The following is a 25,408-nucleotide window of genomic DNA, read 5'->3' on the forward strand; positions in this document are numbered from 1 at the left end:
CCGGCAGCACCCCAGCTGCTCTTGGGGATGCCTGGGCAGAGCAGCTGGAGTGCTGTGGGGTTGCTCCCGCAGCGCCAAAGGACGGCGCTGCGGGACCAGCCCGGCAGGACCCCAGCTGCTCTGCCCCAGAGGTCCCCGATTCAGCCGCTGCTGGAACAGATCAGTGGCTGATTCCAGGAAGCCCGGGGCAAAGCTGCTCTGCCCCGGGCTTCCTGGAATCAGCCGCTGATCTGTTTCAGCAGCGGCTGACTTGGGGACCCCTGGGGCAGAGCAGCTGGGGTCCTGCTGGGTTGGTCCCGCAGCCCCGAGGGGCAGCGCTAGGGGACCAACCAGGCAGTACCGCAGCTGCTCTGTCCCAGGCGTCCCCAAGAGCAGCTGGAGTGCTGCTGGGTTGGTGCCGTAGCGCCGCCCCTTGGTGCTGCGGGACCAACCCGGCAGCACCCCAGCTGCTCTATTGCAGGCATCCCCAATTCAGCTGCTGCTGAAACTGACCAGCAGCGGCTGAATCAGGGATGCCCTGGGGCAGAGCCGGACTATCGTAAGGGGGGGCTATGAGGGGTCTGGGGTGGCATCCCCCCCCCACCCCAGACACCTCATAGTCCCCCCTTCTGATAGTCCGGCAAATCTGATAATCTGGCACCCCCTGGGTCCTAAAGGTGCTGGATTATCGGAAGTTTACTGTACATAGGGGAAAAGTTGTGTTAGTCTGTATCTGCAAAACACAAGAAGCAGTCTGGTGGCACCTTAGGGCACGTCTACACAGCAGGGCAAAAGTCGAATTAAGCTACGCAACTTCTGCTATGTGAATTGTATAGAAAGTCGAAATAGTTTAATTTGGCTTTTTGCTGTCTACACAGCGGGAAGTCAAAGGAAGAACGCTCTTCCTTCATTTTCCCTTACTCCTTGTGAAATGAAGGTTACAGGAGTAACCTTTAAAATAATTATTCCAAAATAATGGCTTGCTGTGTAGACACACTCTTTGTTATTTCAGAATAAAATCAGTTATTCCAAAATAATGCTGCTGTGTAGATGTAGCCTTAGAAACTAAGAGATTTATTAGAGCATAAGCTTTTGTGGATAAAACCCACTTCATAAGATGAATTGGAGTGGTGTTTCTGTAACTTTCACTCCAATTCATCTGATGAAGTGAGTTTTACCTGCAAAAGCTTATGCCCTAATAAACACATAGGGGAGAATGAGAAGCTGAATTTTGTGCACAGAGATAAATAGGTGATGAACCTCAACCAACAACTGCCTGTGAAAAACTGGCCCTTTTGTAAAGGGTCACAATTTGTTGATCAGATTTAGAAATCTCTCAAGAAATCTTTAATTCTTGACTCTATTTCATATTTAACAGTCTAAATCATAGAAATGATGCCAAGATTGTTATTGTAAGGAATGAAAACTAATGTAATAATTTGTGAGTGGGATATGAAGTTTGTATAACCAGGTGGAAATTCTATCACTGTTGATGTTTGGAATTCCCAGGAAAAGTAATGCAATACAATATCATGTTGTTTATGAATGAATGAGCAAATGATTGTGTTGTACGTAGCTTATTTTAAGAAAGGGTTTAGCTATTTTACATTTTTATTCTTCAGATATGTTGCATACAGACTCCTATATTTCAGTGCAAATGTAGCAAATTCATATTTGAATTTTTATTACAGATACAGACCCACGTGTGTTAGAGAAGCAAGAACTACAACAGCCAACATATGTTGCTCTAAGTTACATTAACAGGTAAGCCTTTGTTTCAGTTGTAAGTATGACCTTCTAGGGCTGCCTGCAATATGTGCATGCTAAATATACCAGAGCAGTGCACATACCTACATGCATCTTTTTAAAAAAATTTATACTGCACATTTGCTAACTTCTGAAAGTGTTTACATAGTTTACTGAATGTCTGATCATTTTTATAGTTGTGTACCCTGGGCTGAGTATTAAACCTTTTATGTTAAAACTGGGGATGTAAAAGGTTAACCGGTAAGCTTCACTCTTAACAGGTGAGGATTACGGGTACTGGTTATCTGATAGGGGGCTGGAGCAGCTCCCTATTCGCCCCCATTAGAGGGCTGCTGTCAGGGTGGGTGTGACCAGCCATGCCCCCTCCACCACAGGTTACATCCTGGCTGCCGGGGAGTGGGGCTGGCAGTCCCTGCAGCAAAAACTCCTCCCTGGTAGTGGGGTCTTCAATAGCCCTTGCCACCCTGCTCTTGGGGCAGCTTTGCTGTGGGCTCTGCAGTATAAAGTTTATTTAAATATTAAGCATATGTAAGCAGAGCCTGCAGCATGGGTACCTACTATGATTTTTAGTGGTTACGTTTTAAAACACAGTTTTACATCCCTAGTTAAAACCAATACTTAAAACCTGAGAATTTTAAAATATTCTTTCTTAAAATGCCTATAACAGAATATATTTGGGTTAATCAAGATGATTAGTTGGAGATGGTTGCAAATTGGTATGATTTTATTTCAAACAAACCTACATCACTTCATTTGCAGCTGTCAAGAGAAGTCTTTTTAAAGCTCGCATGTATTTGGCATGTCAGCTAGCATAAGCTTTTGCAAAGACAAACCATTTCTATGAGAAAAAGTAGTGAAGAAACTAAAAGCAGTGGAGGGAAAAGAGTCCTAGAAATTAAGAGACTGCAGTCTGAGCTAGACATGTAAACCACTGAGTACATCAGGAGCCTTTTTGACTTGAGTAATTTTCTGTTTGGGGATAAGAGGCCGCCTACGTGTGTGGAATCAGGACTGACATAAATACATGGCCTCGACATTATCAGCCTTTGTAATTCTGTGACTGAAGTCTAATTTATATGGCTGAATTATTAAATAATTCTCTGTGTGGTATTGTTATTTAGGACTATGTCTACACAACTCTTGAGAAGTGTAAGTCAGAGCTAGAATAGACCTATCTGTGCTAATGCTGCACAAACTAGTGTGCTGAAAACAGCAGTGTGGCTGTGATGGCACAGGCACTGGCTTGCAGGCTTGTACTCAGGTAGCTAGCCCATGCTGATGTGGCCACACTTCTATTGTTAATACACTAGCTTGAGTAAAGTCAGTGTATGTACGCCTATCCTGTTTGGGAATTACACCTCCCTGCTGCAGCTTTTACAACAAGGGGCTATAGTCACAGGGAGGTAACATGATTTCATGATTTGCAGTTTTGAGCCTTGATATGTGCCAGTGCAGGATAGTTGGATGGCTAGCTGTCTCTCACATGGCGGCCTCACCTCACCTCCCTCTTTTTACCCTATTCAGGTGGGCAGGGCATAAGTGGGGAGGAGCTGGAGCCTTGACTTTCTCTCCCCCTCCTGCACATGCAACAGTTCAGCTGAGCCAGCACAGAGACAAATAGTTTGTGCAAGGCAGAAGGCTGGTTCAGCTTAAGGTACTCTCCCCTGAGGGAAGGCTGAACCAGGAGTCCTATTGTGTGAGGGAGATCTGGTCTGCTCCTGAGGCAGTCCAGGTAAACCATTTTAGCAAAGCCCCAGTTTAGCCTTAACTAAATAAACATGAAGTATCACACACGCACTGTGTTAGTATTGTATTTTAAATTTTTATATAAACGAATAATCCAAATTAAGTATTTAATAAATCAGTTAAAACGTTCCTATATAAAAGGACAAAAAGTATAGGTAAAAATGTAGCCATAGATATAGAGGTACTAACTGCCAATAATCCATAATATAAAAAAAGAAAAAAACACAGTTATAATATAGGGAATATTCATTTAAAACCAGTTTCCCTGTTTTGGTTAAATCAACATGCTTCTAATTTGGGGATTTTTTTAAACAGAAAATTCAGTATTTCTTGGGATTTTTTTTCAAGTCATAGAATCATAGAGCTGGAATAGACCCCTGGCAAAGGCAGGACCAATCCCAATTAAATCCACCCAGGCAGGGCTTTGTCAAGCCAAGACTTAAAAACCTCTAGAGATGGAGATTCCACCACCTCCCTAGGTAACACATTCCAGTGCTTCACCACCCTCCTAGGGAAATAGTTTTTCCTAATATCCAACCTAGACCTCTCCCATAGTAACTTGAGACCATTGCTCCTTGTTCTGCCATTCTTTCTCCAGGCTCTTTGGAACCTCCCTTCAGGAAGTTAAAGGTTGCTATCAAATCCCCCCTCACTCTTCTCTTCTGCAGACTAAACAAACCCAAATCCCTCAGCCTCTCCTCATATGCTCCAGCCCCCTAATCATTTTGGTCGCCCTCCGCTGGATCCTCTCCAATGTGTCCACATCCTTCCTGTAGTTGGGGCCCCAGAACTGGACACAATACTCCAGATGTGGCCTCACTAGAGCTGGAAAAAAAGGGAATAATCACTTCTTTGGATCTGTTGGCAATGTTCCTCTTAATGCAACCTAATATGCCATTAGCCTTCTTGGCTACAAGGGCATACCATTGACGCATATCCAGCTTCTGATCCACTGTGATCCCCATGTCCTTTTCTGCAGAACTGCTCCTTAGCCATTCGATCCCCAGTCTGTAACAATGCTTGGGATTCTTCCGTCCCAAGTGCAGAACTCTACACTTCTTCCTTGTTGAAACTCATCAGATTTCTTTGGCCCAATCCTCCAATTTGTCTAGGTCTCTCTGGACCCTATTCCTGCCCTCCAGTGTATCTACCTCTCCTCCTAGTTTAGTGTCATCTTCAAAGTTGCTGAGGGTGCAATCCATCCGCTCATCCAGGTCATTAATAAAGATGTTGAACAAAACTGGTCCTAGAAGCGATCCTTGAGGGCACTCTGCTAGAAACTGACCACCAACCTGACATTGAGCCATTGATCACTACCCGCTGAGCCCGACTTTTTAGCCAGCTTTCTATCCATCTTACAGTCCATTTATCCAATCCACATTCCCTTAACTTGCTGGCAAGAATATTGTGGGAGACCGTATCAAAAGCTTCGCTAAAGTCACATCCACTGACTTTCCTATATCCACAGAGCCAGTTACCTCGTAATAAGATTGGTCAGGTATGACTTTCCCTTCGTGAATCCATGCTGACTATTCCTGATCACTTTCCCCTCTTCCAAGTGCCTCAGAATGGATTCCTTGAGGATGCCCTCCATGATTTTTCTGGGGACTGAGGTAAGACTGACCGGTCTATAGTTCCTTGGATTGTCCTTCTCTTTTGTAAAGATGGGCACTACATTTGCCTTTTTCCAATCATCCAGGATCTCTCCTGATCTTCATGACTTTCAAAGATAATGGCCAAAGGCTCCTCAATGACATTTGCCAACTCCCTCAGTACCCTCGGATGCATTAAATCCGGACCCGTGGATTTGTGTACATTTAGCTTTACTAAATAGTTCCTAACCTGTTCTTTCCCCACCAAGGGCTATCCACCGTCTTCCCATATTGTGTTACCTAGTGCATTTATCTGTGGGCTGACCTTGTACATGAAGACAGAGGCAAAGAAAGCATTGAGTACTTCAGCTTTCCCAATATCATCTGTCAGTAGATTACCTCCCTCATCCAGTAAGGGCCCCACACGCTCTCTGATCACCCCGTTCTTGCTAACATGCCTGTAGAAATCTTTCTTGTTACCCTTCACATGCCTTGCTAGTTACCCTTCACATGCCTTGCTAGTTGCAGTTCTAATTGCACTTTCGCCTTCCTGATAACTCGCCTGCATTCTTGAGCTATACATTTATACCCCTCCCTAGTCATCTGTCCAAGTTTCCACTTCTTGTAAGCTTCCTTTATGTGCTTAAGTTCAACAAGGATTTCTCCGGGAAGCCAATCTGGTCTCCTACCATATTTGCTTCTCATGCTGCGCATCAGGATGATTTCTTCCTGTGCCTTCAATAAGGGTTCTTTAAAATACTGCCAGCTATCCTGGACTTCTTTCCCCTTCATGTTAGCATCCCAGGGGTTACTGCCCAACAGATCGCTGAGGGAGTCAAAGTCTGCTTTTCTGAAGTTCAAGGTGTGTATTTTACTACTCTCTTTTCTTCCTTTGGTCAGGATCCTGAAATCTACCATCTCATGATCACTGCTTCTCAGGTTGTCACCCACCTCTACTTCCCCTATTAGTTCCTCCTTGTTCGTGAGCAGCAGGTCAAACTTTGCATGGCCCCTGGTCAGATCCTTCAGCACTTGTACCAAGAAGTTATCCCCAGCATTCTCCAAAAACTTCCTGGATTGTCTGTGTACTGCCGTATTGGTCTCCCAACAGATGTCAGGGTGATTAAAGTCCCCCATGAGAACCAGGGCCTACGATCTGGAAACTTCTCTCAGTTGTCTGAAGAAAGCCTCATCTACCTCATCCACCTGATCTGGCAGCCTGATCTGGCAGCCTGTAGCAGACACCAACCTCAACATCACTGCTGTTGTTTGCACATCTAAACTTAACCCTTAGACTCTCAACAGTCTTTTCTCCCTCTATATACGGGAGTTCTGAGCAATCCTAGTGCTCTCTTACATACAGTACAACTCCTCCTCCTTTTCTCCCCTGCCTGTTCTTCCTGAACAGTTTATACCCTTCTATGACAGCGCTCCAGTCATGCGAGTCATCCCACCCAGTCTCTGTTATCATAGTTCTTGGGCTGGGCCAGGGCCTCTAATTCTTCCTGTTTGTTACCCAGTCACTTGGAAGATATGTATTTGAGACATGCACTATATGGGATTATCAAATCGAAAGCTAGGATGCCAATTTTTACCTCCCATCTGTGGTCTCTGGAACCTGAGATAGGAATCTGAGTCTGTCACTGCTCTCAACCTCATAAGCCTGGGGAAAGTGAACCTAGATCTCACGGCAAAGTACTGAGAATAGATTTCAATACCAACCTAATAAGTCTAAACTTGCCTAAATTATACATAAAACAGTGTGTTGGTTCCATCTTAGTTTTTGATAATAGATACCTTTCCCTTCCCCTCCATCCAAAATCCACCATACAATTTGGGATAGGGGAAATATAGGAAAGTAAGTACTGTACTGTGGTGTGGTTTAGTGATTATTTTTACCACTCAAAAGAAGATACCTATGGTTGATAATTACTGTCACTGTTATGATTTTCTCCTCAGTGGTTATAACTGCTATTCTTCCTGGAGCAAATATAACTCTTTAAAGACAAATCTAAAGGAATACCACAAACTTAAAAAACATTTGTATTATATATTTTTGTATGCTATTAATGCAAAGTTAAAGAGCATATTTTTATCTTCCTCAATCACCAGTGTGTTTGTTTTCTGCATAAGTATTTGAGCTTGAAAAGCTTTTAAAAAATTAGGAAAAGGTTATTGTAAAGTCACAGGAATTGCCAAGAGTATTTTCAGGATCATGTCTAATATTGGAAACAACTTTAAACTCTAATTTTCTAGATTTCATATTGATTGTCTTCCTTTTAAATTGTGTGTGACTGAAGCTTTTCAATGAGTGGTTATTTTGCCCAAATGTTTCACTTGTGATGAAATTCTATGGAACTAACATTAATTGCGTCAATAATCTTAACTTTTTTGTGCATATAGACCTTATCTGATTTAGGTATCAAGTCAACCTGCTGTCATTTAATTTAATTTAATTTAATTTTTTCACTTTTTAAAGCAATGGTTTCATTGAACCACCTACTTTATGTAGCTCAAGAGAGCAGCAGTATCCATTCCACTAAAAAGACATAATTAGATTTCCCATCTACATATGCTAGAGCTGGGCTCTGCCTTGTAATGCCCAGGCTATGTTCTCAGATTGTGTAGCCTAGTACATGTCATAAATATGTTGCGTACTGTTAAATATCAGATGCCAGCTACTGAATGTACTTTTTAAAGCACGCTTTTATGGTTGCAAAGTGAAATAGAACTTAAACTGGTTCCTGTTGTGAGGTCCAGACCTTAAAATAATCTTCTTCTGTAGGTTTTGATAGTCAATGTATTCTGTGTAGGCCATGCATTTTCATGGAGTATGAGAAAATAAGAATTCTTAATGCTTTGGGATTTGCTAAAACTTGTTTATAAAATCAATATATTTTGAGCATGTGGGGCCAGAAGAAGAGCTGGTGAGGAGTCATTCCTGTGCAGACTACATTGTCGCTGGTAGGTCATCATTAGGTAATGAGCATGACCCATATAACTACAATCTACATCTTGAATTTTTGTATGATGTCTTGCCTGGCTGCTGTAATCACATTAAAATGGCAGCAGAAGTGGAGAGCAGAGGAGAGTGTATCTTTTACTTCCTCCTGCAAACCCTGAAATGATTGTTTTCAGGAAGATAGGTGGTAGAATATTTTATGTTCTTGTCAAGCTGCCCTGCAATGGCTCAAAAGCATGAGTACCAAACTTAGGACAAACAGTGAAGAGCCAGGGCACAAACCCCAAAGTGATTGTGAGTTCTCTACTTATATGTCACTAACCTGTTAAGTGTAAACTTCTCAGGCAATGTAAAAAGTTTAACAGAGTCAGACAGTGACCTTAGGTACTCCGAAAGTTTTGCCATCCAGGTGAGCCTTTGGCCTCTGAGTCCCCCGCTGACCCAGGGCTCCATGCCACGCTGCTGATTTGAAATGCCACACAGAGCTGGGGTCAACTGGTTCCTCATGGCATTTCCCCAAAACCTGGGGTCTGCTGGGGACTCCTCAGCTGATCCCGGGTTCTGCTGAAAGTCTGCGAGAATCTGGGATCAGCTGGGGAGTCCCCAGCTCCACACGTGGCAGTGCTGCACAGCTGATCCCTGCTCAGCTGTGCGGTGTTGCCCCTTTGAAGTACCCCTTTTCCTTCCCCCTCCCTTTGCTGCCTCTATCTGGGGCTGCAGTGAGGCTGTTCCTACTGACCGCGGCCCCAGTTCCACCTCCGGTGGCTGTCTGCCATGAGGCCTGCCCTGGGAACAGCTGGGCAACGACCACGCAGCTCAGCTGCTCCCAGGGTGGGCCACATGGCGGGCGGGAGCTGGAGCCGGGCTGTGGTGCAGCTATGACAGTGGAGACAGCAACACCGTGGCCTCAGCCCCAGGAGTAGTCACACCACAACCCTGGTGCCCCACACTTGCCATGGGGCCCCAGGGTTCAGCTGCCCAGCTGAGTGTGGTGGAGTTTGGCTCGCATGGTGGGGTCCAGGTCTGGCTGTGGGCCCTGCACTGCAGGGTTCTGGCTGCCCAGTACTCCCCTCATTTGTCCCACAGAGACCCCTTCACAAATGGGGGGCCATCAGGCACAGTGAACTATAAGGCATTTTGGGGGAGGGGTGCTATGGTTCTCAACCTGTGTTCCACATAACGTATCACAGGCTGTATATGTGACCCATAATGATAGAAAAGGTTGAAAACCACTGGGCTAAAAAGAAAACACAGACAAAGGGTAGGAGACACAGCAAAGAGGAGAACCCACAACTTGTATGTGCAACAAATTTGATCCTGGCTGGCTACTGCTAGAGACCTTGCCCGTTTCTATTTAACTCCTGGTTTCAGCCCCAGTTCTTGACTTCGACTCTATCCCAGTTTCCAGCTCCAGCCTTGTTCTGATCCATGAAACTTATCCTGTTCTCTGACTGCTCCAGCTCTGGCCAGAGGCTCTGGCTCTTTGGCTTCCAGTTCAGTACTGACCCTTCTTGGCTTTAGCTCTTGTTTCCTACCTGGCTCAGCTGTGACTCATGGCTCCTAACTTCAGACATGCCCAGTGGCCTGGAGTTGCTGCACATCAGGGTGACCATGAAATCTGACTGCCCATGTTGCTGGTACTGATCTTCCACAGGTCCTAGCAGTAAGTTAAATTATTTCCACGTTTCAGTTGAGGAAGCTCATGTCCAAGTCCATGAGACAGCTAGAAGTAGACTCTTGTGTTTCCTAATGTTGGACCAATGCAGTATTATTTCCTACAGTATAATATCTAGTGCTCTGATTTGTCGTTTTGAATCACCCAAGCAAAAGAGTAGCAGCCTTTCAGAGGAATAGAGAGAAATATGGCATATGCAGGGACTGGGAACTATAGTAAAAGAGTGGGACAAGCCATATGGAACTCTTTATACCTGTTGTAAATCTTAAAAATCACACACTTACCTAATGGTAAGCAAGAAGCAGAGTACAGGAGAGAGGGTGGCAGGGGGGAAGAATTCCCATAGTCCGTTAGACTGGCAATGAATGCCTGCATGAAGATGCAAATCTACTTGGGGGAACTGTTAAGATTTGTTTTATGACTGTGGTCATGCCTCCTCAGCTTCATGTGCTGTAGAACTGCTCAGAGCCCAAGTGCCTGTCTGATCACAACCTGATGTAGCTGCTTGGACTGATGATGTGTGGGGCTAATAGCTTGGAATGCTTCCTGTATGAAATCTGGCCTTTAGCCTGGAGAGAGGGGCATTATCACTCTCTCAAACCCCCAAAGGGGGATGGATTGGGTGGGGGAAAAGCATGGTACTCTAGCATGTTAATCACTGTGTGTCTGAGGTGGTTTTGGGTGTCATGGTAGCAGTTAGGAGTTGTGAATAGGGAATATTCAAGAAGCTGTTGCCTAGTTGCGCAGTGGAGAGTGTATCCTACACAAGTTCAGAAATGTTAGTCTGAAAGGCCAATTAACATAGTTCCCTGGAAGAAGAGAGAGATTTAATTGAGGAAGAAGCCCAAGTGGGAGGGAGGGAATCTTGGAGAGGGCTATAAAAAGAGAAAGTTGGCTCCTGAACATTTTGCAGTATTCATTTTATTTGATTAAGATTTCATATTAAATAAACCTTTACAATCATGCGCCTTTGTTAATTATCCCTTGCTTTAGTATTCTTTCTTTCTTCCATAACATTTTATTTATGTATTTTATATATACAGGGCTCGCTGAACCGCACTGTCTGGTGATCTGCTCATGGGCAGATCGCCCAAACCCGGCTCTTCCGGGTTGCAGTCTACTCTCCACGGGTGAGTAGACTGCATTATTTGTCGAGCCCTGTATATATCTATATAAAACAAACAAGTGCACATGACCTCAGTATTGGTGCACAAGAGAAAACTCACTCTGCTCATGGATGGAATATCTTAGAGGGAACACTGCCCCAGATGGCTCACCCAGGGGAGGAATGCCCGGTGGACCAGACTGAGGAATTGGCTCCTTCGTGCCTGCATCATTGTCTTCATCCCCAGAAAAGCCATCGTGGGGGGCACCGCTGATAGTCCCCCGAGAGGATGCCAAAACTCACCAGAAGCTCCTGAAAAGGGTTACCTCAACCCTCGAGTTGTCAATAGAGGAGCTGAAGGAGCCCTCAGATGCAATCTGTTAAATGTCCTGCGTGCAGTGTCCCCAGCCATGCTGCCAGTGGGTGGCAAAGATCACAAAAGCCCTTTGGCAAATCCCTTCACTGTTCCCCCCCCCCCCCAATTCTGAAGCAGATGGAACAAAAGTACTACGTGCCTGCCAGTGGGTTGAAGTATCTATATACCCACCCTGGTGTCAGCTGTCAATGAGTGGGAAAGACAGAGACAACTGGGTAGGAGTTCAGGCCATTTTGGATGAGGGCAAGAGCAGTGCTGCAGGCTGACTCAGATGCAGTAGCTGATTCTGCCACATGGACCATAGCTTCCACCATCTCCATGTAGCGAGAGGCATGACTCCAATTGTTTGGTCTGTCCACCAAGGGCCAGCAGCCCATTCAATACTTCCCCTTTGGCTGTAACAACCAGATGAGAAACTGCATGTCCTCAAAGACTGTCGCACCACCCTTAAGATGCTGGGTCACTGTCTCTGGGCAAGCATGGGCAGTCAACGGGGCCGGCATAAGCAGGATCCCTTTCCAAAGAAAGCCAAAGCTTTCAGATGCTGACAGGGTCTTCAGATATCTGTTCCCACACAGGCCAGCTCTACCCACTCCCAAAAGGGGCAGAAGCAGCGGTTTTGTGGGTGCAACCAAGGGCAACATTCCAGTCGTCACAATGGATCCTGCCCTTTCCTGTTTCTCCAACCACCTTTCTTTTTTCTGTCAAGTCTGGGCATCCATAGCATCTGACTACTGGGCCCTCAGCACCGTGACACAAAGCTATACCTTACAATTTGTTTCCACACCCCTTCCCCTTCCCCCAAATGCTTCTCTCCCCCTCCTCCCCCCAGGGATACGTCTCATGAGAATCTGCTGCAGCAGGCAGTGTAAACCCTACTGCAGCTGAGGGTGGTGCAAGAAGTTCCTTCAGACCTCAGAGGCAAGGGCTCTGCTCCAGGTACTTTTCCTGATTCTGAAGGCCAAAGAGGGCTTATGCCCCATTTTAGACCTGCAAGATCTCAACGTAAAGTTCCGCCTAGTCTCCCTGGCTTCCATCATTTCCTCCCTGGATCCGGGTGACTGGCATGCCACACTCCACTTGAAGGACGCACATTTTCACATTGTGATTTTCAAGGGCCACCAGCACTTCCTCCGATTTACAGTGGACTCTAATCATTACCCATTTGTGGTCCTCTCCTTTGGCCTGGTGACAGCACCGAGCGTGTTTTACAAAATGCAAGTTGGTGGTTATAGCTTACCTCAGAGGTTGTGGTATCCTGATCTAACTCTATCTTGATAACTGGCTACTCAAGGGCCACTCCAGATCTCAGGTCCAGAAAGCCATTACAGTACTGTTAGACACATGCGGGTCTCCAGGCCTGATGGTAAACATGGAAAAATCCGCATTAGTCCCTGTGCAATGCATAGAGTTTATTGGAGCACTTCTCAACTCTGTCACCGTGAGATTGCCTAGAATCTTTCGCATTGGAGGTACAATGAGAGAGTTTATTGCAGGCCTATCCACGTTTCCCATCACGATGACACACTCTGCCCTGTAGCCCAGCTATCGCATGCCCATCTGTATGTATGTTGTGGATGTAATGAGGTGCCGTCTGCGGTCTCTACAACAATGGCTAGCTACAGTCTGCACCCCAGACAGAGATCATCTGGATGGGGTCATCACCATTCTCCCTGCAGTTCTGACAGCATTGCAGTGATGGTCCAACCCTGAGACGGTCCTTGCCAGAGTCTCATTCGACAATTCAAAGCCTTTGGTGTTGCTGATGACAGAAGCTTCAGATCTTGACTGGGGAGCGCAACTCTGTGAGCTGCACATCTAAGACCTGTGGTCCATGCAGGAGCTGCAGCTGCACATAAACATCAGAGAACTCAGAGCAGGCCACCTTGGGTGTGAGGTGTTCCTGCAGCACCTATCCGGCCATGTAGTTTAGATTTAGACAGTCAACATGACCTTCTTACTTTATATCAACAGGCAGGGGGAACACAGTCATCGTCCATCTGTTAAAAAGTGATGAACCTTTGGAAGCTTTGTATTCAACATGTGATCACGTAGAGGTCTTTCACTTTCCTGGTGTCAGGAATGCACTCACAGATCAACTGCGTTGATCCTTCTTCTCTACCCGTGAGTAGCTGCCTGACCCCAAAGTGACACAGTTGCTGTTTCAAAGGTGGGAGATTCCACAAGTAGACCTCTTTGCCACCAGGCAGAACAGGAAGTGCCCTCACTTTTTCTTTTTGCATGGCTGGGCTGCATCACTCTCTCCAACACGTTCCTCTGTTGTGGGCAGCTGTTTTATGTCTTCCTGCTGAATTCTGCTGATCACCAGGGTGCCTGTCAAAGATCGAGGACAAGGCTTGCGTCATTCTGATTGCCCCAGTGTGGCCCTGCCAGAATTGGTTTGGCACACTATTACTTAACCGTAATTCCCCCATGGCTGCAGCTCAGCCACCAGGACATTTCTGTCTCAAGGCCATTGTCACCTTCTGCACCCCAATCTCACCTCTTTCCAACCTACAGCGTGGATGCTGCATGATTAAATCTCGAAGGTTTTCTTGCAGATCAGCATTCCACACTAGCCTAAATGTGTCTCTCCTCTCTGGTGATTTATACATTTACAAAGGCTTATAATACAAGCATTCAAATGTTATAATATAGGGGACACAGATATTAATAGCAATATCAATGCATGTGATAACTTTCAAACATGCAATAAACTCTAAATGCATTATTATCATTTTAATTTCCATTTTAATGATGCTACCACAAAGGTGAACAGGACTGGTTCCAGCTATGCATGAGTCAGCATTCAGTGGAGGCATGGTGACTTTGACATGAGCTGGCGCCTGATCTGTCAGCATCAGAAGTCCCTTACGTCCTAATGCAGCTTCCATATTATGGTCATCTCAGTCTTTGAGGCTCAGGCCTCCTCTCTGTAGCAGATCTCCTGCAATTACAGTTGTCAGCCCTGGATGAACTGATGCACAAGAGAAGACTGGCTAGACTTCTGTTTGCACTGGTGGAGTTTTCCTTTGCTTGAAACCAGGATAAGTTTCTCCAGTGTAAAACTCAGCTTGTAGAGGTTTACAGTCTGTAGCAAGTGTTCACATGAGTGACTGAAATCGATGAGACTTAACTGAATGCCCTTCTTAACATTAACCTACCAATATTGATTGCTTCCTGATTACATTGCCATGTACTCTCAGCAATTAACCTAGAAGTCAATAAGATAGTGTTGTGACTGGTTCTCCTGGGATGCCACTTAGAACTGGGTTTCCAGTGACGTCCCTGCCCCCTCCAACCATCCTGGGCTCCCTTCTACGCTGTACTGCTGTGACAAACTGCCAAGCCCTTTAGGTTTCAGCCTGCACTTTCATCAGCATATGTTCACATAAGGACACCCCCAGCTGCAGTACATGTGGCACTGAACTAGCCCCTGCATGGAAAGAAAGGCTTCAGCTAAGGTACCCCCTGGTTCCTAAGGTATGCATTCCTTCTGGGGTTTAAACCCCAAATTATATTATCTTGTGCTGCAAAGACAGGGAACTCTACAGCGGAAGCTCATAAAAGTCATCCCCTCCCTCAATGTGAATAGGAATATGCTGTTGTTTTCTTTCCCTGAATTATCATTACCACCCACTTGATTTAGATTATGGATGTAAGGGAGTTGTAGACTCATTGACTACCCAATAAGCCGTCTCCGTCAGGGTGGAGAGGAGTCAGGGAGAACAGAGCGACAGCATCCGGGAACCAGCTCCAGGATACTGCGGCTCTGCATTTTAAATGTAATAGGAGCCAGGCTGCTGTGTGCTAGGCTCCTGCTACATTTAAACTGCAGAGCCGCAGTGGGGGTAGTGAGCGCCCGCTATTGACTGAACGAGTAGTCAATGGAAATTCCTTTGACTATTCAGTTAGCTGATTAACTGCAATGTAACAACCCTAATTTAGATAAAGCAAAACAAGTTTATTAACCGCTAAAGATGCATTTTAAGTTATAAGGGATAGCAAAAAGATCAAAGCAGATTACATAGCAAATAAAAATGCAAATTAAGCGTAATATACTACATTGATTGGATATGAATAGCAGACTTTCACCCTAAGTGGCCACACAAGCAGACTGCAGTAACTTAAAAGGATACTCATATTCAGCAAATCATAATCTTTCCCATGACAGCTCACATACATTTTACTCAAAATAAGTTATCATAACTATATCATAATAAAATCATAATATTGTCATTGGCATCCATTATATAATTACAAAGATAGCCAATTGCAAGTTAGCCAGAAATATAGATCTGTAATTCTGGTGCTATCCAGAAAGAAACTTCAGTTCTATAATCCTTCAGGGGTAGTTTTTCAGAATGCTGAGCTGCAACATCTGCTGCCCCTTAGAGATCTTTCTTTTGTGCACGTTAACAAGAAGGGCTCAAGGCACCTATTTGTCTTATTTCATTTAGATGTGAAGATCAGTGGCAGTAATCTACATGATTTGTCACTTTTCTCTAGTGTGCGCTGCACCTTGGAGCTAATTAATGTGGTTATGAATCTTGTTCAGTCTATTATTTGAACAGTCTCACCTACATGACACTCATTTACGTTTCTGAGACTTTGGTTTGGGATTTGAGTAGAGGCACTACTTAATTCTGTCATATTATAGTACCTCATAATGTACTTGAAGTGTACTATCAGGGTTTTTAGGCCTAACATACTACCTATTATTCCTAATGGTAAATATCTTTCAGTGCCAGTTTATGCCAAGAAAGATGTTTATATCAGGCACTAATTAATACACATTAGTTGACAACAACAAAGAACAAAAACTAACCCCTCCCAAAACAATAACCTTTTGGATCCATCTTTTCAAATCCTCTTTATTTTTAAATGATCATTACTGACAATTATAAAAAAGCAATTACTGGGGGAAATATTTTTATTGTTCTAAGGTGGCAATATTAATAATTGTGCACGTGTTTGTTTTTTTTTAATGAAAAGTTGATGAACAGATCTAACGATAAAGGAATATTTCCCTTTCTGAAATATATACATTAAGTAGGAGGTAGAAGTTCATTAAAGGTGAGTTCCCTGATGCTTAAAAATAGATCAGAAATACATGCCACAATGACTGATATTTTATAAGTAACTATTCGGAAATAGAGAAATGTATTGAATATAATCGAATAATATGCTTAATAAATACAAATTACTCCCTTTTCCTACACAATTTAATAGTCATATATATTAAAAACAATACAGATTAATCTGCTGTAAAAGAGTGAAAACTGATTTTGATTGCATCCAAGAACTATATCCAAAATAATACCTGTAAAGCATCAAGAGAAAGTAAATTAAGATTAATTTTATCATATACTTTTGTATCACCGAAATAATGTAACAAAGTTTTAATGCTTTGATACAAACATTTTAAAAAATAAACTATTAAAGTAGTTTAGATTTCATTTAATATGGCCCAAAGATATAGCAGACTGCTGAGAAAACAGCGGGCTATATCTTTTGACCATATTAGACACATATATTAAAACAGGAGGTTTCATCAGAAAATGTTAGCCACTGCTACACATTCTAGCATATTTTTCTTTCTTTTGTGTTTCTGCTGTTTATAGTATATGTCTTTGTATTATCTTTCACATATGTTCACTGTTTTGCCTCTAAAATAGGTTTCCAAGATAATAATTCTAAAGTCAGCAAATATTCAAGTCATATGTATCAGATCCCAGTGAAGGATGAAGCTACAATGCCATCTGTGTTGCCTCAGGTTGCTAGCAGATTTCACAAATAGACTTCCTGATGCATCTGGGGATCAGCATACATCTGATGACCTATGTTAAGTTCTTTGACCATTGTGTCCAGGTTAAAAACTTTGTATACTATATTTTGTTGGTCTGCTGTGTGAGAAGGCCTTTTTTATTTTCAGCAATGGTACTTCACCATCTCAATATAATTAAAATAACTCCTCTAATTGATATTAATGTATGTTCATAGCAAAACCAGTTATTTCAAATGTTGAAAAATAACCCTACAGTGATAAGTATCCCCAAGAGGAGGAGGAGAAGGAGTGGTGGTGGTGATAGTGATGATGATGTATGAAATAAATATATTTATCTCAAGTTGCAGATTTCCTTTCAAAGCTTGGAGGGTAAGGGGAGAGAAATCCAGTGTTATGGAACCAATTATATAGAATTCTTTCAATCTTTTAAACTTCTAAACAGTCTAATCCTTTCTCCCCTTCCTGCCAGCAGGTTAATTTCATAACCCTGATAGATTGTCATTCTGCTGAACCACAGGCAAAAGAAAGAGAATACATGTCATTTCTAATAAGTTTATTTTATTCCCCCTCTCTCCTAAGACAGTGCTTGAGTTTTTCCAGACCATGATTAAAAAATGACTTTTCACAAGATTGTGAAAATAGCGTTGATTCTAAGGGCCAGATCTTGAAGCCATTATTTCGCTTTCATTCCATGTTTACCCATATTCAGCTCCTCCCCCCCGTTCCCCTCCCCTCATGTTGGCATGCAACTGCTGAAATTTTCAACAGTTTTATGATTATTTATTTAAATGAATCTGAACATCCCTAGTAAGAACACCAAGTAGTCCTGTGGCACCTTAGAGATTAACCAATATATAGTATCATGAGCTTTAGTGGGTAAGACCCACTTCAGCAGATGAGTTGCAGTAGAAATAACAGAATCCAAGGTATAGATATAAAAACAGCAAAAGAAGAACTTAATTGTAGGACCCATGTTAATGAAACTAATTAAGTGGGCTGGATGTGTCCCATACATAGATTTTTGATGTGAAAATGAGGTTGTCTAAGGCAGGGGAAATTAGCTTTGTAGTGAGTTAACCAATTCATGTTTTTATTCAAGCTCAGGGTAATCATGTCAAATTTGTAGATAAATTCCAGTTCTGAAGACTCTCTCTCTAACTGGCTGGTGAAATTCCTTTTTAGAAGAATGGCAACTTTTAAATCCATGATTGAGTGACCGCAAAGGTTAAAATTTTCCCCTACATGTTTATCTGTGTTATCATTTCTAATGTCTGACTTATGTCCATTTATCCTTTGTTGCAGAGATTGTCTGGTTTGGCCAATATACATGGCAGAGGGACATTGCTGGCACTTGATGGAATATATCACATTAGAGGATGTGCAGTTGTATGAACCCCTGATGTTGTGGCTTATGTGGTTAAATCCTGTGATAGGCTAGGTCTAAACTCTGCATTTTACGTAGCTTTTTCCGATTTTTTTTTGGGGGAGAGGCTTTTCCGAAAGTTGACCCTTCTACACTGGGCCAAATTTCAGAAAATCCTCCTCTTTCGGAAGATCCCTTCTTCCTCATGGAATGAGGAAGACAGGGCTTCCAAAAGAGCATGCTTGCACTTCTGCAAAAAAAAAAAAAAAAAAAAAAGTGGAAGAGCAAATGCATTCCCTGTACGTGGCAAAGGAATGCAGTGCAGACATACCCACAGTGTTGCTTGTATAGATATATGAACAGAGTTAGCTATGGGGTTTGTTGTTGAGATAGGTTCCAAGATAAGTGTGGTATGTGGCATGTGGCTGCTAGAAAGGGTTATCTTCTCAGACTGAACCAGACTTCTATCTGATGTCAGTATTGTTATTGGCATGTCTCTCTCTAAAAGGCCCAAGGTCCCTGAAACTTATTGATGCTTTGGAGAGGCAGAACAGATGGCCAAGATTTCTTCTCGTGTTTTAATTCTGTCTTGTTTCAAAGCCCTGAGTGAGAACATGAATGAAATATACTTTGAAGATGAAACTACTGATACATTCAGGTTTTACCAGCCATACCAAAAATGAATTATTTAAAAAATGGTTTAACCTGTAACTTTACTTATCAATTTGACTTTTAATAAGAAAAAAACATAATTGTCTTTGTTTTATGACCCATATTTTTAAGATTATTTAAGAAAATCTTCTCCCTGCCTCCTTGCCTCAAAATAATTGCACTTCTCTTAATAATGTTGGTGCCTTGCTTCTTGAGAGAGAAAATAGATGGAAGAGATTTTTCTCTTCACGAATCCTATTCAAATCCTTTATTTATTCATGAGAATATCTCTACAGAAGAATCTGATGAATTTTTCAGTTGCTGTCCAATATATTGGGTGGTTTAAAATGTTGGTACATTTATAATGTTTAATACTGCAGCGCTCTCATCTTTTTCTTATATAAAACTTTCCCTTCTGTAACATAATGCTGTCTTTTTGGTATTAAATATCATGCTTCCGTAAAAGTATGATTATTCTCTCAGAACATTACTTTCACTTGCACTAGAGGGGAAGGTGCATGCAGATGCTTCCAGTAGCTGCTGGATTGAATATTTGTGACAGAATACAGAAACAGATGGATCAAAGTAACATGTCACTTGACAGATAATATTTTTCTGTCTCATCTTATTTTTATGTTTGTGGTGACTAAGTCGATCATGTGTTTTTATTCATGTAGTCATATCTTTACGCTCTGCCATCTGACTTGTTCTGGAGATGGAACAAGACAAACTTCAGATGGTAATTTAAACAAGATGTGCTGGAATTAATTTTATTTAGTGCCAGGGGAATGCCTTTTGGTTTGGAAGGATTTATGCAGTTGGCTTTGTTTTTCTGTCTCTTTCTTACTCTGCCTTTATACATCCTTAAACTAAACAACACTTGGAATACCCAAGATTTATAAAATGCATGGCTCTTTTATTTCATGTCAGAAAAGAAGATCCCCATCTCTATTCTTAAATAAAAAATGAAGGATAAATTAAGATGCAAAGGGCACTGTAGAATGTATTGTTGAAGACTCGGAGAAAGTTGACAAGAGTTCCCCATGTGGTGTTCAATCAGATATAAAGTAAGAGGGCAAAAATAATCCACATCTCACATTCATTCTCAGAATTCTCAAAATTACATTTAAGATTAGAATGAAAGATGTTTAACCATTCTAAAATTGCCTACAAGGAACATTATGTATGTGGTTTAGTTAGCACATATTTGGGTCATAAAAATAAATAGATTCAAGACTCTCTTTCAGAAATACTTGTATTTATTAGTATTTTCATTTTGCCTTCATTCAAGGATGGATGGTCCTGTGCTTAAGGCATTCATCGGGGACTTGAGGAATGTACTGTCAGTTCATAGCTCTTCCACAGACATGTAATCTTGTTTGTCACTTGATATCTGTTCCTTAGTTTCCCATCTGTAAAAATAGGAGAATGAAATATTTCAATCTGTCCATTTTACATATTTAGGCTCTGATCCTAAAGAGCAGATCCTAAACCACATATGTGGTTAAATTTGAGTACATGAGTGGTGTTACTGAATTCAAATTAGTGATGCAGGAGCTTAATGTTAATATTAACATAATTGAGGTGTTAAATATGTGAGACAAGGGCGATCTCCTACAGCATTGAGCTCCTGTTTGGGTGCTAGACATAACAGAAGGTCATTCTGAATGTATATTACATTATGTAGTATGTTCATGAAGTTATTTAAAGAAATCATGGAGGAGGAGCATCACCAGTTCCAAATTACTTGCAGAAATCTGAATTTGTTATTGAGTCTTGAGAAGTGATTTATTCAGTGGCTTGATTTCAGAAGGAAAAGTGATATGCATTTTTACAATTCTATTGTACAGTATATTAAGGTGCTGAAAATAAAAAGCTGCAACCATTTCTCCTTTCTGCTCCATCCACTGAAATAACTACGGAACAAAGCTAGTACTTCTCATGCTGATAATTTTTTAAAACTGGCTACAGACATCCTGGAAAATTATCTCTATAGTTTGCAATTTTCCAGAAAGCTTCCCTCCCCCCCTTTTTTTTCTTTTCTTTTTTCATTAGATCATCTCAACCATCTTAGCTAAATTTTAATGACTTTTAGACTTGTGAGTTTACTATTTCTGGAATCTAGAGACAATCCAACTCCACCACTTGTATTTTAATATTCGTTGACTTTTTTTTGCTTAGTAATCCAAAGTATACTTATATATAAGCACTGTTTTTGCATAGTTATCTTAATATATTTTGCTGAAATAAAAAGATAATAAAATAATGTATATACAATAAAATAATAAAATGCTTGATGATTTAGCAGGGCTTATCGCTACAGGCATGTGTAGGATCAGTCCACAGCAGGGGCCAAAGATCAGACTCTCATGGATATTAGGGGCATGTTTGTTTTTAATGCAATATGTTCCACAGTTTATATTTTAATTATAGTATTAGATACAAAAGCTACAGCAAGGGGGAAGCTCCTGATAGTTTTCTGTTAATGCATGTTACTGTTTGTTTACTTAATTTAAAATCATGCAGTTCTTGAATTTGGCCTCTATGTCTGTGAACAATTAACATTTTCTTGAACTTTACTATATTTAAAAAGCTACTTTGATAAAGATCTCTTCTCTTCATATTTGCACACCATGTCAACTCCAAGTAAAGATTCTAGGGGAAAATTGGGCTTGCAGAAGAAATGTTTCTCTATATTCTCCTCCTCATCCTAAAAATAAACCAACAAAAACCTGCTAGTGAATATTCTCTAGACAGAAGATCAAGGGCAGAGAAAGCTATTTTGATCTATTACAATGCTATGCATTATGGGCTAGATCACTATCCTGCTCTGCTCCCTATGGCACTGCTCAAGTAGTCCCTTGGGGACTGTAACTAGATGAAATGCTTAGATCGATTCCAAACTATCTCTAATCCAAGACATGTACCAGCGTGGAATAATCTTGACAATCAGAGAGCCATAATGGACTTTTTGATAGCTGTGTGGTGTTGAGCAAATCTCTCCTGCAACATAGACTCATATGTAGAAATAGGATCAGAAGCTGAAGCAGTTAGACAAAAGAGGACATGTTAATTTTTTGCTTAGACAAAAGAGGACATGTTAATTTCAGTTCTGCTCCGAAACTTTATAGGAAGGTGTGGGGATTCAGGGTATGATTGTTTTTTTGTTTTGCTTTATTAAAAGACCAATTTAGCAATGTGAGAAGAGAATGCATCTAAACTCCTTTGAAGCTTTTACAAACAATAGCAAGCAAAAAACAACTAACCAAAATCGTTCAATATAATTCCTGTTTTTCTTACACAAAGAACTACAGGCAGTCCCCGGGTTACGTACAAGATAGGGACTGTAGGTTTGTTCTTAAGTTGAATCTGTATGTAAGTCGGAACTGGCGTCCAGATTCAGCCGCTGCTGAAACTGACCGCCAGTTCTGACTTACATACAGATTCAACTTAAGAACCCCAAGCGTCCCCAAGTCAGCTGCTGCTGAAAATGATCAACGGCTGATCCAGGAAGCCTGGGGCAGAGCAACTCTGCCTGCGCTTCCTGTAGTCAGCGCTGGTCAGATTCAGCAGCGGCTTACTTGGGGACGCCTGGGGCAGAGCAGCTGGGGTGCTGCTGGGTTGCTCCAGTAGCGCCGCTCCTCGGCGCTACTGGACCAACCCAGCAGCACCCCAGCTGCTCTGCCCCAGGCGTCCTGATTCAGCCGCTGCTGAAACTGACCAGCAGCGGCTGAATCAGGACGCCTGGGGCAGAGCAGCTGGGGTGCTGCCGGGTTGGTCCAGTAGTGCCCAGAGCGGCGCTGTGGGACCAACCGGCAGCGCCCCACCTGCTCTGCCCCAGGGTCCACAACAAAAGCCTGGTCTGCTGGGGGGGGGCACACTAGCTGCGCGGCCCTCCCTCCCCCCCAGCAGACCAGGGACACGGGGAGCGCAGCGGCAGCGGCTTTGCTCCCGGTGTCTCTGGTCTGCTGGAGACGGTCCCCAGCAGACCAGGGGCACCGGGAACAAAGCCGCAGCCGCGGCGCGGTCCCGCACATCTGAGGCTTTGCCAGAGCAAAGCCTCAGAAGCGTGGGAACCCGCCGCGGCTGCGGCTTTGCTCCCGGTGCCCCTGGTCTGCTGGAGACGGTCCCCAGCAGACCGGGGCACCGGGAGCAGCTTTTCTCGCCCCGGAGGTCGAGGTGGCGGGACCGCTGCCTGCGAGCTCCGGGGTGAGAAAGCCCTGTTCGTAAGTGCGGATCCGACGTATGTCGGGGACTGCCTGTACCATATATTTTCATGTATGAAATAAGAAACAGAACAAATGTAGAAGTGTGTGTGTGTGTGTGTGTGTGTGTGTGCGCACGTGTGCGAGAGAGAGAGAGTCTGTTGTTGTAAGATTCTCTTGTTTGTGTTGAATCTCAGAGTGGCCTCCATGCAGCAGACAAATAGAGATACTCTTTCCATTTAAGGGCCAGTGGACAGAATATAGTATATGTTTGTTTTATAGTAACAGTTACAAGCCCTAACTGAGACAGGATACTCTTTGTGCTATGCACGGTGCAGACACAAGCTAAGAGCCAGTGTTTACCCCTGAATAAACTAAATATGCAAGACAGACAAAAGGTTAGAAGGAGAAACAGAAGGATAAAAGGAGACTCTTCTTCCAGTACTGGTATCTGTGTATATTCCATATATGCATACACATGTAGACCCTACACCTAAGACTGGAACATTTTGTGAATAGAGTCCATTGGTCAGGGTCTGTGTCCTGGGTCTCCTCATGCTCAGGACCAAAAGTGTAATGGGAGAAGTAGACTGACACGGACAAAAAGACCCATGGCAGTAAGCCTCAGAGCTAAGGATAACTAACTCAGGCTGGCACTAATAGCAGTGGAGACATTTAGGTTCAGGCTCTGAAATCTAGCAATGTGGGGAAAGTCTCAGAGCACAGGCTCCAGTCTGAGCAGAAATGTCTACACTGTTAATTTTTTTGTCCAGTAGTGTTAGCTCTGCTAGCCTGGTCAGTTAACTCAGACTCCAAGGTTTGCTGCCGTGTTTTTTGTTTTGTTTTACTGTGTAGACATACCCTGAGTAACACCAGATCTAGTCAGACCAACAACCCCACATACTCCAGGACACACTGAGACAGCTACTACTCCAGAGTAGGGATGTTAAATATTGGGTAGTTGAATGGTCGATTAACCTTATAAATTCTTATCGATTAGTCGACTATTTTATAGTCCCTAGGCAGCCTCTGTCTGGGGAGGAGGCGTCTGAGCTCCCAGCCCCAGCAAGAGCTGGAACTTGAGCCGGGCTGCCTGGCTCCTAATACACTTTAAATGCAGAGCTGCAATCGGGGTAGGTTCAGGACCCAGTGCAAGCTAGGATTGAGCTGGGCTGCTGGCCAGCCTGCTAAAAAATGTATTGGAGGGAGGAAATGCCTGTGGTTTCTGGTATTAACCTGTAACCTTAGCTTATCAGTTAATCGACTATACTATTACAACCCTACTCCAGAGGATATCTTGACACTTCCAAAGCCCAGTCCTCTCTTTTTTTGGGCCATGGCCAGCTGAGGAACATTTTGACTGAGAGAAGACAGTTCTCGCCAGGGGAAGGAGTTATGATCCTATATGAGCTACAGCTTCCTTCCATTGATACTGCATGTGAAGGTGGGGCTGAGTAGGCCAGAATCCAGTGCTTAGGATGAACCATTTTCTTCCCATCCCAAGGAGGTTAGCCTAGACAGAGGATTGAGAGTTTCTTAAGCATGTCATCTTCCCAAGCCAGCTTACCCTCCAAGAGCTTTCTGGTTCCTAATGTCTTGGGCCTTCAACCCTTCATACTGGCCCTGTAGAGAGTCATACGATTCTTGTACACCACCCGATCCATGCACTGTACTGAGAGTCATATCGTCCCCCTCCTCCCAGACAAGAACAACCAGCTCTGCAGGAGGAAGAAGACAACAAGCCAAATCTGGTGGGACTGACAGGATTCTCATCCTCTTCCTTCAGTGAGATAGGTGTCCCGTTTTCACCATCCCCACCAGATGACCATAAGCAATAATGAGAATTATTGCTGAGGTTAGTGGCAGAATGTCAGATTCTGTTAGACGAAATTCAGGATTTGTAGCACAAGCTGTTAGATATCCTACAGCCCTTCGGACACAATGGGGTAGCTCTCCTGGTGGTGTGGGATTGATGTACTCTGAGGTAAGGTGGGGTGGCACTGCAGTGGGAATATGAGGGCCATCAGTTGCCTCGCCACCATTTGGAAAGCCCACATTAGCGAAGCCAGGGACTACATCATCCACATTTCCCACGGTCACAGTCCTATGTAGCAAAATGAGACTTATTGCCTTGTACACTTGCATAAGTGCTGCCCTGACAATAGGCTTCCCCCCTCTAAACTGATCTGCTGAATGGTA

The 25,408-nt window shown here is 43.1% G+C and overlaps 1 protein-coding gene across 1 annotated transcript in view; it reads left to right on the plus strand.

The window, feature by feature from the left end:
- The window catches only part of JAZF1 (JAZF zinc finger 1), a 311,555-nt gene that overhangs the window by 157,566 nt on the left and 128,581 nt on the right, over window positions 1–25,408 (plus strand). Inside the window, exon 2 of the mRNA XM_075922158.2 lies at window positions 1,671–1,743. Coding sequence (XP_075778273.1) covers window positions 1,671–1,743 — 73 coding nt within the window. The remainder of the gene's footprint in view (window positions 1–1,670; window positions 1,744–25,408) is intronic.

Source organism: Pelodiscus sinensis, chromosome 2 (genome assembly GCF_052426305.1).
Source record: "Pelodiscus sinensis isolate ZL-2025 chromosome 2, ASM5242630v1, whole genome shotgun sequence".
Taxonomy (NCBI): Eukaryota; Metazoa; Chordata; order Testudines; family Trionychidae; genus Pelodiscus; species Pelodiscus sinensis.